At 38.3% G+C, this 18,126-nt stretch overlaps 1 protein-coding gene across 1 annotated transcript in view; it reads right to left on the bottom strand.

Moving 5' to 3' along the window:
* RIOK1 (RIO kinase 1) overlaps positions 1 to 18,126 on the bottom strand; it is a 33,604-nt gene that overhangs the window by 11,602 nt on the left and 3,876 nt on the right. Inside the window, exons 3-9 of the mRNA XM_036255932.1 lie at positions 8,675 to 8,765; positions 6,958 to 7,027; positions 5,286 to 5,328; positions 2,808 to 2,900; positions 1,915 to 2,027; positions 1,733 to 1,813; positions 102 to 188 (exon numbers count right to left, since the gene is read on the bottom strand). Of these exons, the coding sequence (XP_036111825.1) occupies positions 102 to 188; positions 1,733 to 1,813; positions 1,915 to 2,027; positions 2,808 to 2,900; positions 5,286 to 5,328; positions 6,958 to 7,027; positions 8,675 to 8,765 (578 nt within the window). The remainder of the gene's footprint in view (positions 1 to 101; positions 189 to 1,732; positions 1,814 to 1,914; positions 2,028 to 2,807; positions 2,901 to 5,285; positions 5,329 to 6,957; positions 7,028 to 8,674; positions 8,766 to 18,126) is intronic.

Genomic DNA, 18,126 nt, shown 5'->3' with positions numbered 1-18,126 from the left:
TCTCCCTCTCCCTTGCTCTGTCTCTAAAATCAATAAAGAAAAAAAAAGTTTTTTAAAATACAATTCTGAGCATGTAATTATTAGGACTTCCACATACTCACATGTCATCTTTACCAATGAAACCCATGACAAGAACATGACTTCTTAGCAGGATAGGTTCTGGGCATGGGATCCCTGCTGTGTTTAGCCTGTGATATTAAAATAGATACAAGCACAAATGAAAAGTTGAAACAGCATCTAAAACAAATTACAACAGCTACAGTGTACAAGATTAATATCGCTGTTAGGAAACAGCACCAGGGTCTCTCAAATATATTACTGACTTCAAAAACTATAAGACATTGTTGATTTTAAGAAGCACCATCATGCACCATCAAGAACAACAAAACACTGGCAATTCAACTACTACATCCCATAACCTCTAACACTCAATCCAATTCCAGAAATGTTAAACTGTGGGGAAAAACAAAAGTGTCTTCAAGTTGATGAAATACAGCAGATATGTCTGCAACAATCTTTCAAGCTGATCAGCCTGAGCAATGATTAGTAAAAACAGTTGGACTCGTACCTAATAGCTAACTGAGCATACCCAGATTTCACAAGGGCTTTGAAAACAAGCATTAGTACCTGCTGAATACTAAAATAACCAGTGTACATCATCTATGTACAGCTTATAAGGCGTCAGCTCAAAGACTAAGTAAATGTGTCCAAAACTGAAATAAGAAAAGGAAACTGATAAAAGAGTTTGGGACTTAACCTGCAGTCTGGAGAGACCTGGGTTCGGTTCCCGCTAGGGGCACGTACCTCGGTTGCAGTTTGTCCCCGGCCCTGGTTGGTCGTGCGGGTGGCAGCCACTCGATGTGTCCCTTTCACATTGATGTTTCCCTCTCTCTCTCTTCCTCTCTCTCCCTCCCACTCTGTCTGTACAAAAAATGGAAAAGTGTCCTCGAATGAGGATAAAAAAATAAATAAATATAAAAAAAAGAGTTTGGGACTTAACAAAACTGTCTAAAACTCTAATACCTATTTAAAAACAACACCTCATTCTCACCACCTGATTAAGTCATTCCCCTACTTAAACTCCTAAAACAGTCCTGGCCAGTTTGGCTCAGCGGTTAGAGCGTGGGCCAGCAGACTAATAAGTCATAGGTTTGATTCCAGTCAAGGGCATATAACTGGGTTGCAGTTCGTCCCCAGCCCTAGTCAGGGTTGTGCAGGAGGCAACCAGTCGATGTGTCTCTCTCACATCTTTCTTTCTTTCTCCCCCTCCCTCTTCCTCTCCCCCTCCCCTTCTCCCCCTCCCCCTCCCCCTCTCCCTCTCCGTCTCTCTCTCCCTCCCTCCCTCCCTCCCTCCCACTCTATCTGAAGATTAAACAGAAAAATATCCTTGGGTGAGGATAAAAAATAAATAAATAAATAAAATAAAAACCTTGTAACAGTTCCTTATCACCCTCAGTATAAATTCTAAACATTTTCCCATGTCTTCTAAGGCTCTTTAATGACCCGGCCTTTCTGAATAAATGTTAAATTGTGCGTTCTTAGAACAGACAAGGTAAGGTAGCTCCTACTTGTCCAGAAATTTGTTTCAGCTGACCCCAGCAGATCCCATGGGCCTAAACTCAGAGCGCCACCGTGTCCCTGCCTTTGGACAGAACCACACTGGGGTCTGCTGGCAGGAAAGAACTGAAGCCAATGCACAGGGCATGGCACAGACACACCCCCAGACAGTCACCTGATCAAATTCCTCATTTCTTTTTCTGCCCAAGTTTTCACCATTTTTCTGGGGTTTCCTTTACAATAGCCATGACGGAATCTTGAAAAAGAAAAAGATTTGTTATTGGAATCATTCCACTCTAGTTTTTATTTTTTAGAATATAGAAATTAAGCCAATTGGAAAAAAACATCTGAACTCACCTGAATTCCCCACTTACATATTTATCCCGATCTTTGAACACCAATATAGAAGTTTTATAAATTTTGATTGCTCTGTTCTCTCCGTTTGTTGTGCTAGCATGGTATACATTAGCCTATTTTAAGTCAAAACCAAAGAAAATTAAGTTTGTGTTAAAGATCTACAAATAGTATTTTACTTTTTTAATCTATTTGATTCCATCCTCAAAAGTTAAATAAGTCAAATGAACTGAAATAACATGTATAAGGAACACCATCATCTTTTGAATATATAAATTAAAATATAAACCATCATACCAAAAGATACAGTAAATATACCTCCAAATTATATATATAGTAAAATCCAACTTAAATACATGTGAGAAGCAGTTTCAAACATTTTTATATCTCAACATGTGGAAAATACTTGAAGACATTCTCACATCTCGTGATTTATTAATTTAATTCTACTAAGAACTGCTTCCCATAAAATAAGTTGCTAATTTAAAAACACCATGCTTGTCTATCTGCATATCCATATATAGAGAAATAAAAAGAGAAAGACATTAGTTGACTCACAGAAACTAGACCATAACGCCCTGCCCCTATCCCTAACTATCCGATTAGGACTCAGGCCTGCAGTAACCTGACCATCCAAGCCCACTTACTGCTTGGACCACTGACACGGTAGAGTGACAACTGTGAAAAGGCACAATTATGTGCACAACCTCCTACCTCACTATAAATACTAACAAAGACATTTTTAGAAATATTAATTAAACTAACCTGACTTGCACATAGTTGTTTTTTTTTTCTTTTTAAAGGCACATTTTATTTACAAAGTGCCTTAGTTTCATTTATTGTCTGAAATAAGAAAGCTAACATGAAAACATTCAAGCATCCAAAGAAAAGCTCACTTCTTTTCCTGTGCTAATGCAGCCATTTATCTCTGATATGATTCCTCTAGTCAACATCTTGAATAATATCATTCGTGTTCTGGGATCCAACACCTAAAAAGAAATGCAAAAAACAGAAGTCATTCAGTCAGAAATCAAAGGCTATCAAGTCCAAAGGAAGCAGAAACTGACTCTAGACCAACATTTACAAATGCAAACTACTTAAGTAATTTTACATTTCCTAGTCACTATATTAATAAATGTAAAAGATAACAGATAAAATTAGTTTTAATGCATTGTATTTAATCCGATACATCTACAACATGATTATTTCAACAAGTAATCAATACTTTAAAAATTAGCGAGGGATTTAATATTCTATTTTTTACCCTAAGTCTTCAAAATTAGGTGTGTATTTACGTTTATGGCACGTCTCATTCAATCAGCCACATTCCAAGTGCTCAGTGGTCACTCTTTTTGAACTAGAGGTCAGCACCCTACAGCTCATGAGTCAAATCCAGGATGCAGCCTGTTTGTCTACAGCCTGCAGGCTAAGAATGGTTATTACATTTTAAAATACTTCTTAAAAAAAAACAACTGTGAGCCACAATGCTTCAAGTATTTATTCTTTAGCCCTTTAAAAGAGCCCCTTGCTGTGGACGAGTAAATCAGGGAAAGGGTCTCCTTCCAAGTGACAGCGGCCAATTTTGAGTAAAGAAGACCCCAAAGCCCTCTTTCACAAACAGGAGGCAATGAACTAAAGCCTGCTCCTGTCCATGTCTGAAACTGAAGCGGCCACATATTTACATGCAATTTCAAGGGACACCCGCAGCAGTTCCTCATGGCTCAGGCAGCCCCTCCAGCTCCATAAAGTGAGACAGTGTCAAATGGCCATATCTAACTATACTCTAGGGTATATCCTTCAATGAAGTGGCTGTGGTCATATCAGAAACCTAAAATTAATAGAAACAAAATAACCTTAAAAGACTGCAGAACTATAACCCAACCTACTGTGTGGCAACTGGAAGAGAATGAAAGGAAAGTAAGCGAATAGGTCACAACTAACATTCCTTCTCCACCGCACAGGTAAACAGCAAGGACGTAAGCTGGTTGAGCACAGGAATCCAGATAGAGACCTGGGCTTCTGCAAAACTAGTGGTAGCCACATGAGGGGAGTAGCAGAAAGGAGTAACACACCAAAATGGCTTAAAAACAAAACCAGTAAAGAGAAATAGGATAAGACAATAAACTTACAAATACATATTTTATAAAGACAGTTTAAGATTCAAGATACATACTCTTATTCAAAATTAATTTCAAAAAAGAAAAAAAGAAAGAAAGGATTTTCTGCCTGAGTTATTTTAGAGTCTTGGAAAAGTAAAGCTATCTGAGCTTGACCACACTTTGTTTTCAATCCCAAAAAGAAATCACACAAAATAAACAAATAAGAGAAGAATGAAGACACAGATCCCAGACCTGCTCCTACCTGATTAACTGTGAAATTCTTTAACTGCACAAATGGTTCTAGAGCTCCGATTCGGTGTTACTCCTTGGGGACTGAGGTCAATAGTAGAAGGGTGCTTCTGTAGGTCAAAGAGGCTACTATCCCAAAAGGTGTTTGTGCATATGTGTGTGGGTAGGGAGAGGGCGGCAGGCTGCAGCAGCAATGTTCTGACCCTTTTCACTGTTCACATTAAAAATGTGGATCAGCCCTGGCCGGTTTGGCTCAGCAGTTAGAGCGTCAGCCTGCGGTCCACAGAGACCCGGGTTCGGTTCCCGCTAAGGGCATGTACCTTGGCTGCAGTTTATCCCCGGCCCTGGTTGGGTTGTGTGGGTGGCAGCCACTCGATGTGTCCCTTTCACATCGATGTTTCTCTCTCTTGCTCTCTCTCCTTCCCGCTCTATCTGAGTAAAAAATGGAAAAATGTCCTCGGGTGAGGATGAAAAAAAAAAAAATTAAAAATATGGATCAGTGCTAACATCCAGTCACAATCCTCTACATGTGGGAAAAATAGGGGCCAACTTTCCCCCATTCTTAAATAGAAAGAAACAAACAAGCATAATTTCTAAACCAAGTAAGGGATTTCTAATTGAAAATTTTAAGGCATCACATGTCTCCTTCTCTCTCACACACTACCAGGCAGATACCTGACCTATATTCTGAGAAAGTTCACAAAATTCCTGCAGCCTTGATTAAGACAAGAGAAAAGAGTCCTGGTCTTACAGTCACTTCTGCATCCCCCTACAAAATGAAAGCACCGCATGATGGCTTCACAGGGCCACGGAGTGGGACATGACTCTAATTTATCTATTAATAGTTCTATTATAAATACAGCAAAATGTAGATCTCTAAACCCAAAACTGTAAATAGTAATTTTATATAGGAGTAATTTTATATAATATTAGCATTAGGCAAGAAGGATAAGAGCAAACTACAATTCAGAGAGGGGGAAAAAAAGCTACTTCAAAATAAGAACTTGTAACACATTTAAATTGTACCTGCTCTACAGTTGCTCTGTCTGCCTTATCTTTGATGCGATACCTAACCAAAAACAAAAAAGTGTTAAGTGACATTTAAAATTCAGAGAAGTTTCTACATGTATATTACTCTATGAAATTCCTAAGTAGGTGGTTTCTTCAATAACTGACTTCAGAATCTCATGTAGTTTCATCACTCAGTGAAATGTCTTCTACTTCCCCTTAATAAGCAATTCAATTCTCTACGGCAAAAGAAGCATATCTACAGTAAATATATATATATATATATATATATATATATATATATATATATATCCATAGTTTAAAAGCATTAAATAAATATAAGAGGAAGGGTAAAGTGAACTATGCTGTAAAAAAGAAAAGATCTCCCTGGCCGGTTTGGCTTAGCACTTAGAGCATCGGCCCGCGGAGGGTCGAGGAGGGTTCAATTCCAGTCAAGGGCATGTACCTGTGTTGCAGGTTCAATCCCCATCCCTGGAATGGGTCATGTGGGAGGCAACCAATCAATGTGTTTCTCATCAATGTTTCTCTCTCTCCCTCTCCTGTCCTCTCTCTCTAAAATAAAAATATATTTTAAAAAAAGAAAACATCAAGTCTATGTTGTCACTTAAATCTTTAACGATTCTATTAGTTCAGAATCAAAGTCCATTTATAAGGCTTTCTCTTTAGAGTCCTTTTCTTCAGATACATGTCAAGACATCATTTCAAGGCAGTTACTGAGTCTGTATTAAAATGCAAACTCTGATTAACTTCAGCTGACATGCCAAGTGATTCCGTTAGCACACAAACCTATACTAATAAAGATTCAAACACAAAGATTCAGACATTTCAGTAAAATAACAAATGACTATGGTGTTTCTCAAAAACTTAGTATGTCTTAGGCATAGCAATAAACCGGGAAAAAATTGGTTTTAGTCAGAAGAAAACTGGTTTGTAAGTTTAGTTCTAACACTGCTAGTTATATGATTTTGGTGTCACTTCCTATAATATATTGTTCACGTCTTAGAGTTAACAGCATATAGAAGTTAGCCAGATCTTAAATAACTGGTTTTGAGAACAGAAGTGTAAATGTAATCTGTTAATCAGGGCATTATATATATCATGCCCTGGTCGGTGGGGTCAGCGGTTAGAGTATTGGCCTGCAGACCAAAGAGTCGTGAGCTCGATTCTGGTCAAGGGCATGTACCTCTGCTGCAGTTCAGACCCCGGCCCTGGTAGGGATCGTGCTAGAGGCAACTAGTTGATGTGAGTCTCCCATCGATGCCCCCCTACCCCATCTGAAGAAATATATCCTTGGGTGAGGATTTTAAAAAATGTTTAAATAAATATTAAGTAAATAAATAAAATATATCATGAAAGGGAACAATTTTTTTTAATTCTAAAAAGGGAGCATTTTTATGCTATGATTTTAACCTTTTAAGAGTTGAAATATTTAAACAGAAATTTATAAGCACTGTTATCCTAAGAACACATTTGTGAATTTCACAAGATTACAGTTTTACCATATATTTCTAAATAAGACTCATTTAGTATTTCCAACTTAGGTTAAAAGAACAAATCCACCCCAAAACAAATATACCATCCTTTGCAGAAGAATTATGACCACAACACCACTTAATTTGTCTATAATTAGGCCCTATCAGTCATGTTTCATAGTTAAAATATTACTTACATATCTGCTTCCTTTTGTCTAGACTTTTCGGTAACTTTATTTATGACAGAATCAGTAACATTTAGCTTATCTAAAAATAGAAAAAAAAATCCACAATGTAAACATATAAGACTGCAGTAACAGTCTTTCTGAATAGGATAATTCTCCCCTCTTCCTTCTCTATTTTCTAAATATCGTATTACACATAGAATTTAGCAATGAAAACACTTTTAATATTTTTAAAGGTAAGCACTAAGCTGTGTTTCCTTGATAATAAGTGTCACTTTCATCACTACAGCTGTAATTTTGAGCCATAGAAATCTAGATACAGAAACTCAAAAATACTATACTTGCATATGCTGAATTTGACACTTAATATTTTTTACAACTAATATAGATAATGTAACTGCCTAAATTCCAAGTTCAATTCTAAAAACTTCATTTTCATTTCAAATTATAGGTCCATGAAAGACATAATGATAGGATATGAGATGATGCAGTGCTAGGTTTATAACAAGAGAAAGATGACCTTGCATTTTTCTCCAAGCATTCTGATTCCTTAATGCCTACATAAAATGTCTCTGGTAAATGAAATGTAATTATACTCAACATTCTAGTGTTTTCAACACCTTACTATGAGATTCTGACTACAAAATCTAATACAAAACATATAATAACTTGAATGAATCTGTAACTTTGTATTTATATAACAGGCAAGAAGCAAAACTAAAAGTAAGTTAAAGTCTTTTCCTTGAAGTAATGCTTTAAAATTACTAAATTCTTATTTTCTCTAAGCCTTAGTCAACAACATTGAATATACCCATTTCTTCTCTCTCTTTTTTTTAATCCTCAACCGAGGATATGTTTTTATTGATTTTAGATAGGGAGGGAGGGAGAGAGAAAGACAGAAATACTGATGTGAGAAACATCGACTGGTTGCCTCCCATACACGCCCCACTGGGGATCGAACTTGAAACCTAGGTATGTACCCTGACCAGCAATCAAACCTGCAACCTTTTGGTGTATGAGATGACGCTCTAACCTGGCCAGGGTATAAATATACTCATGTCTTGATCCAATAAAATTTTATAACACTTCATGTGTTTCTGAAGAATTTCCTCATAACCTAGTGAGAAAATGTATTTTAAAAACTCATTTAGGCCCTGGCCGGTTTGGTTCAGCGGTTAGAGCGTCGGCCTGTGGTCTGGAGAGACCCGGGTTCGGTTCCCGCTAAGGGCACGTACCTCGGTTGCAGTTTGTCCCCGGCCCTGGTTGGTCGTGTGGGTGGCAGCCACTCGATGTGTCCCTTCACGTCGATGTTTCTCTCTCTCTCTCTTCCTCTCTCTCCCTCCCACTCTATCTGTGCAAAAAATGGAAAAATGTCCTCGGGTGAGGATAAAAAATAATAATAATAATAAAAAAATAAAAAGACTTTTCTTTAAAAAAAAAACTCATTTAGATTGCCCTGGCCAGTTTGGCTCAGCGGTAGAGTGACGGCCCACGGACCAATGAGTCTCTGGTTCGATTCTGGTCAAGGGCACAACCTTGGTTGCGGTTCATCCCCAGCCCTGGTTGGGGTCGTGCAGGAGGCAACCAGTCAATGTGTCCCGCTCATGTCGATGTTTGTCTCTCTCTCCCTTTCTCTCCCTCTCTCTCTCCCTCCCACTCTATCTAAAGATAAATAGAAAAATAACCTCAGGTGAGGATTTAAAAACAACAACAACAACAACAAACTTACCTAGATTAATTTTATTCTCATATTTCCGTAAGACCTTGTCTGCTGGAGTAGACATTTTGGATGAATTACAGTTGGAAGGCTGTCGATTTGCCTAAAAGAAATGAGTTCCAGAATTTAAGGCACTAGTTATAAATACAAACCCAGGGTTTATCATCACATGTTTTGTTCCTTGGTTCATCGTTAACTATTAAAGCATCAACATTTAGAGGAGTACCCTAAGGAAAGATAAGAATCATTAAATTTGCTCAAAAATTTTAAAAAGGCATTTGAAACAGAAGGTTAGAGTTACTGGCTAAAACAAAACTTCTGCATAATCTGAGTGGATTTTTGTTTTGAAACCTTTTTATAATACATCCTTCATTATTATAAGTTAAAATTTAATGCATTTTTCTAATAAGATCTCAAACTTAAAAATGTTTATTTATGCCCAAAGTGAATAATAAAGAGCCAGGACCAATAAATAAACTGGTACTAAGAAGTTCATTTTGGGCCTAGACTCTCAAGAAAAAAAAAGATAAGGAATGAGGCTTAGTACTTAGACTAGTGCTATGCACAAACTTAAATAATGGCACAAAGAGAAGAAAGGGGAGGTGACATCCAGAACCCATAAATAAGAGAATCAGTACAGATAAAAAGGGCCTGTAACAATTACTGATTCTATCCTTTCTAAGCCTGGAATTTAGAGGCTGAAATGTTTCTTGTTTGCATAAAACTTAAAATTTTTTATTAAATATACCTTTCAAGATAAGCTTTAAATTAAAATATAAATTCTTAATAGAAAACACAAGTAAAATTTTAATCAGCTATAATGCTGGTGCCCAAAGATGATAGTTAACATTTAAGTACATTTACCTTTTTCCTAGCTTTATTAAAAGAAATTACACTACATGTTGAAATTGCTAAATGTCTCACCCATGAATCAATAGAGGAATTACCAAAGGAAAACTACAAAGGTGAAATTTCTTCAGCTATTTTATTTTTTTTAAATGTTTTCATTGATTTTTCAGAGAGAGGAACATCAATGTGAGAGAGATACATCTATTGGCTGCCTCCTGCATGCTCCCTACTGGGGACTGAGCCTACAACCAGGGCTCTGACCTGGGAATCGAACAGGGATCTCTCAGTCCATGGGGTGACACTCAATCCACTGAGTCACACCAGCTGGGCTTTTCTGTTATTTTAAAAATATATACATTCTAGTGCACAATATAGCTGTTTTCATTTTCAAAGAAATATTTTTTATTTCCTCCTATCTTTTGGGGAACCTTTATGCTCCAGTAAGATGCACCATGTTAACTCTACGGTTCTGCAAACTCCTGACACTTGGTATGTCAGTTTGAGAAGCAAGCTCTACATGGCTTAGTAACTTGTGTTTTGAACACAGTGGAAGATGGTAGATCATGAATATATTTCCAAGTCATTAATACAGTCTTCCATTGTAACATATTTATGGCTGCATAATATCCCATTGTGTGAACCAGCCCGACAGCAAATTTAATCAAGGTTGTTTTCAACATTCCTCTGCTAGAAACAATATTGGAGGATCATTTTGTAACTGAATCTTAATACACTCCTAGAAGAATTGTGAGTCAAAATGGTTTATTTTGTAAACTTTTATCAGTTTATCCTCCAAATAACTGCACCTATTTACTGGACCATCAATTATAAATTTTGTGTCTTTGTCAGTTTTACAGGTGGAAAAAAGGCATCTCTACATATTTAATCTGCATTTCTTTAATTACTAACAAAGTTGCATTTTTCTACACGTTACTTAACCATTTACAGAAAACTGCCTACATATTTCCTCTCCTCCACAGATTTTTAAGTTCATCATCTTATGACAATTTAACTGACTCTTTTAAATTTACTGATGATGGCCTTGGCCAGTTTGGCTCAGCAGTTAGAGCATCGGCCTGCGGTCCGGAGAGACCTGGGTTTGGTTCCCGCTAAGGGTGCGTACCTCGGTTGCAGTTTGTCCCTGGCCCTGGTTCGGTTGTGCAGGTGGTAGCCACTTGATGTGTCCTTTTTACGTCGATGTTTCTCTCTCTCTTTCTCTTCCTCTCTCTCCCTCTAACTCTGTCTGAACAAAAAAATGGAAAAATGTCCTCAGGTGAGGATAAAAATTAATTAATCAATTTACTGATCATGGAAGAAATCCACATCCATGACATTATCAGAACCATGGAAAGGTGAAAAATAAAAATTAATCAAGGCTGGGGCTACAGAGCAATATAATTTGAAAATCACTCAGTTACTCAATCCAAGACCACAAGTCTTTTTAAAAAACAAGACATATAGAGACATCCAAGATGGCAGGGAGGAGGTGGATGTTACACTCACTCCTCCCAGGATCAAACTGGAATCACAACTAAATTATAGAACAAACAACCTGAATGACGAACTGAAGGCTAGCCGAAGAAAAGTCTTACAACCAGTGATTTACAGAAGAAGCCACACCGAGATGGGTAGGAAATGTGGAACCATGAAAACGGATGACCTACTCCCATGGGCGGTGGCTGAAGTTCTGGAGGAATATCTCAGCTGCAAAGGCTCCCCCTGAGAAGCACAGGGTCTCAATCCCAAGCCAAGTTCCCCAGCCCAGATCATGAGAGCCGGGAACAAGCACCCACATAAAATTCTGTTGGCCAGGGAGAGAGAGAAGTCTGCTAGAGACACAGGCACTTTCTTAAAGGGCCAACACACAAAATCTCCTTCGCAGCCACTTGGAGGGAGGGCAGAGCACATTAGTGTCACGTGAGGAAACTAGGATTTGTGGCTCTGGGGAGAGAGCTAAAAGAACAGCCACCAAGATCCCTGGGCTGAGACACTCTCCCACACCACAGAGCACTCCCATCCGTAGGGTATCAGCCTGGGGAATGCAACAGCTCTACCCTCTAGATTCCCTCTCACCCCACCCTGCAGAGCGTTTGCCCTGCTGAGGAGTCAGCTGCCTGGGCCACAGTGTAGATGTCTGAGTAGACTCAGGGAGTGTTGGTGACTGAGTTGTGTGGCTTTGGGGCAGAAGCCATTCCCCACAGTTTCCCATGAATCTGACTGGGGCTTCAGTCTCTTGGGAGATCCACTAGCCCCACTCTCCAGGATGCTGGAGGCCCCAACCTGCCTAGATCAGGCTCCTGGCAGAATCTGGGTCAGACTCAATTATGTGGCTTTACACAAAGACCGTTATTCTCTCGCACAGCTGACTGGTGCAGAGCCCTCCCTTCACACAGCCAAATCTGGTCTGTCTGGGCCTGTTAAACCCTGCTGGACTCAACCTAAGAACTCCCTAAGATCCTGTCCCATTGCAAAGGTGTGTGAACACCCAGCAGGTAGCAGCTAGATTTGGTATCTCCTGGGTCATCTGTTGAATGGCCTCACACCCAGAACTGGCACTGAGTTTGAACCTATATCAATCTGGTAAACACCACTCACCTCTAACTGGTGACTCACTGAGAACCTACCTCATGCAACTGCAGTACTGCCAGAGGTTCTTTCAGCGACTGAGCTTAACAGGCAGCCAATAGGCAAAAGCAGTAAAAGGTAGATCTTGGGGTGCCTTGGGACTTTTGTTGACCTGTTTCCAGGCTCAGTGCTGGTAAAAGTTGGCCTTGGTGCGCAACTTGGTCTTTCCCATGCACACCCAGGCCTAGCAGTGGCAGCCACAAACTGTGGATCACTTTGTAACTCCAAAGAGGTTGCTCAAGGCCCAACACAGACATTATATGCCACTGACCTGCACCACAGTCCCTCCCAAGAGGCCTCAGAAACAACACACCCAATGGCCAGCTTCAGGCAACATAAGAGCAAGATCCAATAGAGTTTACAAGTGGAATATCCAAAGGGAAATTCCAAAGGCACCAGAGCCTGCTGAGGTAAATTTCGCTTCATGTGGTTAGCTCCTAAACAGCAGCTCGTACATTGTGGTTGGGGTTGATCCTCACAGCCAGCCAGCCTGAGGGTCGACCCCCTGCACAACAAGCCAATAGCAATCAAGACTCAATTATAACAGGAGGACCCACACAACCCACACAAGAGACATTCCAGCAGCACTCAGTTCAGGTGATCAAGGAAACTACGCAACTGGTTCCCACAGGACACTTACTACATAACGCCACTATACCAAGAGTGGGAGTCATAGCAGATCTACCTAATACATAGAAAAAAACACAAAGATGCCAAAAAATGGAGATAAGCAAACATACCCAAAATAAAACAACAGGAGAAATCTCCAGAAAAAGCTAAATGAAATGGAGGCAAACAATTTATCAGATGGTTTAAAAAAATGGTTATAAACGTGCTCAAGGAACTTCGTGAGAACTACAACAACATGAAACAGGACACAGAAACCACAAAAGAAAACCAGACAGAAATGAAGAGTATCTGAAATTAAGAATGTACTAGAAGAAATAAACAGTATAGATAAAGCAGAGGATCAAATCAGCAACTGGAAGACAAGGTAGCAGAAAACACCCAACAAAGCAGCAAGAAGAAAAAAAGAATTTAAAAAAAAAAAAATGAGGCCCTGGCCGGTTTGGCTCAGCGGTTGGAGCGTCCGCCTGCGGTCCGGAGAGACCCGGGTTCGGTTCCTGCTAAGGGCATGTACCTCGGTTGCAGTTTGTCCCTGGCCCTGGTTGGTCGTGTGGGTGGCAGCCACTTGATGTGTCCCTTTCACATTGATGTTTCCCTATCTCTCTCTCTTTCTCTCTCTCCCTCCCACTCTATCTGTACAAAAAATGGAAAAATGTCCTCGGGTGAGGATAAAAAAAAAGAAAAGAAAATGAGGATAGTTTAAGGGAACTTTGGGAGAATATGAAGTGTAACAACATCCACATCATAGGTGTACCAGAAGAAGACAAGAGAACAGGATCAAGAACCTACTTGTAGAAATGACTGAAAATTTCCCTAACCTACTGAAAGAAAAAGACACACAAGTCCAGAAAGTGCAGATTCCCAAACAAAATAAACCCAAAGAGATCCATAACAAGATACATAATTAAAAAACGTTAAAGACAAAGAGAGAATCTTCAAAGCAGTGAGAGAAAGATATTTAGTTACCTACAACAGAGCTCCCATAAGACTGTCAGCTGATTTCTCAACAGAAACATGTCAGGCCAGAGGGATTAGCATGAAATATTTTAAGTGATAAAAAGCAAGGACTGCCCTGGACGGTTTGGCACAGCAGTTGGAGCATCAGCTCGTGGACCAGAGAGTCCCAGGTTCAGTACCCACTAAGGGCACGTACCTCGGTTGCAGTTTGTCCCCGGCCCTGATTGGGGTCATGTGGGTGGCAACCAGTTGATGTGTCTCTCTCACATTGATGTTTCTCTCTCTCTCTTCTTCCCTCTCTCCCTCCCATTCTATCTGAAGATAAATGCAAAAATGTTCTTGGATGAGGATTTAAAAAAAAAAGGCAAGGACCCACAACCAAGACTAATTTACCCAGCAAGAGTATCCTTTAAATTTGAAGGAGAAATAGCTTCCCAGATAAGAAAAAGCTAAAAGAGTTCTTACCACCAAACTAGTATTACAAGAAATGTTAAAGGATCTTCTTTAAGAAGAAATCAAACAAACAAAAAAACAGAATACAGTTAAAAGAATAAAATGGCAATAAATACATACCTATCAATAATCACTTTAAATGTAAATTACTTAAATGCTACAAGCAAAAGACAAAAAATAAGTGAAGAGATAAGAAAACAACACCCATATATATGCTGTCTACAAGAGACCCACCTCAGTAATGAAAGATACACACAGACTAAAAGTAAAGGGATGGAAAAGATATTGTATGCAAATAAAAATTTTTTAAAAAGCAAGGGTAGCAATACTTATATACAACAAAATAGACTTTAAAACAAAGACAACACAGAAGGACACAATGATAAAGGGAACAATCCAACAAAAGGATATAACCCTTGTAAACATTTATGCACCCAACATAGGAGCATCTAAATATATAGAACAAATCCTGGACATAAACGCAGATTGGACATAAAGAGAGAGATTGACAGTACAGTGACAGGTAGGAGATTTTAACACCCCATTGAGATAAAAGAATAGATCTTCCAGATAGAAAATCAACAAGGAAACAGCCACCTTAAATGACACACTAAATCAGATGGATTTAACTGATACCTTCAAAGTATTTCAACCAAAAGCAGCAGAATATACATTATTTTTCAAGTGCACATGGAACATTTTCTAGGACACACCACATGTTAGGACCCAAAATAAGTCTCAATAAAAAAAAGTTTTAATCCTCACCTGAGGATGCTTTTCCATTTATCTTCAGATAGAGTGGGAGGGGAAGAGAGAGAGAAACATGGATGTGAGAGAAACACACTGACTGGATGCCTCCTGCACGACCCCAAGCAGGGCCGCGATCAAACCACAATCAAGGAATGTGCCCTTGACCACACTCGAACCCATGACTCTTTGGTCCAGGGGCCACCATTCTAACCGCTGAGCCAAACTGGCCAGGGCACGAGTCTCAATAAATTTAAGACGACTGAAATTATATTAAGCATCTTCTCTGACCATAATGGTATAAAACTAGATATCAATCACACACACACACACACTCATACACACACACAAAACCAACTGAAAAACAAACAAAGACATGGAGGCTACACAACATGTTACTAAACAATGAATAGGTTAACAATGAGATCAAGGAAGAAATCAAAAGTTACCTTAAGACAAATGAAAATGAACATACAACAACCTAAAATCAATGGGACACAGCTAAAGCAGCCCTGAGAGGGAAGTTCACAGCACTCCCTCAAGAAGCAAGAAAAATTTCAAATAAACAATCTACCTTTACACCTATAAGAACTAGAGAAAGAACAAACAAAGCCCAGAGTAAATAGAAAGAAGAAAATAATAAAGATTAGAGAAGAAATAAATGACACAGAAACTGAAAAATACAAAAGATCCATGAAACCAAGAGCTTGTTCTCTAAAAAGAAAAAAATGATTGACAAACTTTCAACCAGACCTATCAAGAAAAAAAGAAATGAAAGAGAAGTAACAACTGCCACCAGAGATGCAAAGGATTGTTAGGAAAACACTATAAACAACTATATGCCAACAAATTGGACAACCTGGATGAAATAGACAAATTCCTAGAAACATAAAATCTTCCAAAATTGAATGAGGAAGAATCAGAACATCTAAATAAGCAGATTACAACCAATGAAATTGAAGCAGTATTAAAAAAACTCCCAAGAAATAAGTCCTGGTCCAGATTGCTTCACAGGAGAATTTTACCAAACATTCAAAGAACATCTATCCTTCTCAAACTATTCCAAAAACTTCAAGAGGATAGAGGACTATCACCTCATTTTATGAGGTTAGCATTATCCTATTCTAAAACCACAAAGAGATACTATACAAAGAAAGAAATTTATAGGCCAATAATCCTGATGAACATAGATGCTAAAATCCTCAACAAAATATTAGCAAACCAGATCCAGCAATACGTGAAAAACATCACCTACCACAATCAAGTGGAGTTTATTACAGGGATGCAAGATTGGTACAATATCTGCAAATCAACAAATGTGATACAGCACATAAACAAAATGAAGGATAAAAATCACATGATCAGACTGGCTGATGTGGCTCAGTGGCTGAGCGTTGACCTATGAACCAAGAGGTAGCTGGTTTGATTCCTGGTCAGGACACATGCTCAGGTTGTGGGCCAGATCCCCAGTGGGGAGCATGCAGGAGGCAGCCAATCGATGTTCTCTCTCATCGATGTTTCTATCCCTCTCTCCCTCTCACTTCTTCTCTAAAATCAATAAAGGGAAAAAAGAAAAAAAAAAAAGAAAAAAAATCACATGATATCAATAAATGCAGAAAAAGCATTTGATAAAATCCAGCACCCATTTATGATAAAAATTCTCAGCAAAGTGGGAATAGAGGGAACTTACCTCAGCATAATAAAGGCTATGATAAACCCACAGCCAACATCATATTCAATAGGCAAAAACTATAAGCATTTCCCTTAGGATCAGGAACTATATTATTCAACATAGTACAGGAAGTCCTAGACACTGCAACCACACAAGAAGGATAAAAGGCATCCAAATTAAAAAGGAAGAAGTAAAACTGTCATTATTTGCAGAAGACATGATAGTGTATATAGAGAACCCTAAAGATTCCACCAAAAAACTACTAGAACTGATAAATGAATTCCGTAAAGTAGCAGGATACAAAATAAATATACAGAAATAAGCTGCACTTTTAAGCACCAACAACGAAGACTCAGAAAAGGAAACTAAGAAAAGAATCCCACTTACAAGTGCAGCAGAACAAAACAAACAACAAAAAAACCTTGGAATAAATTTAACTGAGTATGTAAAGATCTGTACTCAGAAAATTATGAGACACAGAAGAAAGAAATTAAAGAAGATGCAAATAAGTGGAAGCATACACCATGTTCATGTATAGGAAAAAAATATCATTAAAATGTGTGTACTACTCAAAGCAATCTATAGATTCAACACAATTCCTATCAAAATACCAATGGTGCATATTTCACAGAACAAGAAAAATATTCCAAAAATTTATATGGAACCACAAAAGACCTCGAAGAGCCACAGCAATCTTGAAAAAGAAGAACAAAATTGGAGGACTCAAACTACCTGTTATCAAAATATTCTAAAAGGCCACAGTAATCAAAACAGCATGCTATTGGCATAAGAACAGGCATATAGGTCAATGGAATAGAACAAGGAGCCTAGAAATAAACCCACACCTTTATGATCAATTAATATTTGACAAAGGAGGGAAGAACATACAATAGAGTAAAGATAACTCTTTTAATAAATGGTGTTTGGAAAACTGGACAAATAATGTGCAAAAAATGAAACTAAACCACCTTCCTACACCACACACAAGAACAAGCTCAAAATGGAATAGACTTAAATGTAAGACTCAAAATAATAAATATCCTAGAAGAAACAGAGGCAGTACAATCTTGAAAACTTCTCATAGCAATATTTTTTCTGATACATCTCCTAGGGCAAGGGAAATAAAAGAAAAAAATAAACAAATGGGACTATATCAAGCAAAAAATTTTTGCATAGCAAAGGAAACCATCAACAAAACGAAAAGATAAACCACTGAAGAGAACAACATTATTTGCCCATGATACATCTGATAAGGGGTTAATACCCAAAATTTACAAAGAACTTCTAAAACTCAACACCAAAAGAACAATCCAATTAAAAAATGGGCAAAGAATCTCAATAGACACTTCTCCAAAGAGGACATACAGATGGCCAATAGACATATGAAAAGATACTCAACATCACTAATCATCAGAGAACTGCAAATTAAAACCACAATGAGATATCACCTCACACCTGTCAGAATGGCTATCATCAATAAATCAAAAAAGTGTTGGCGATGATGTGGAGAAAAGGGAACCCAAGTGCACTGTTG

The sequence above is a fragment of the Molossus molossus genome, unplaced genomic scaffold (assembly GCF_014108415.1).
Source record: "Molossus molossus isolate mMolMol1 unplaced genomic scaffold, mMolMol1.p scaffold_m16_p_12, whole genome shotgun sequence".
Lineage (NCBI taxonomy): Eukaryota > Metazoa > Chordata > Mammalia > Chiroptera > Molossidae > Molossus > Molossus molossus.
This window is presented reverse-complemented; position numbering and strand designations above follow the sequence as displayed.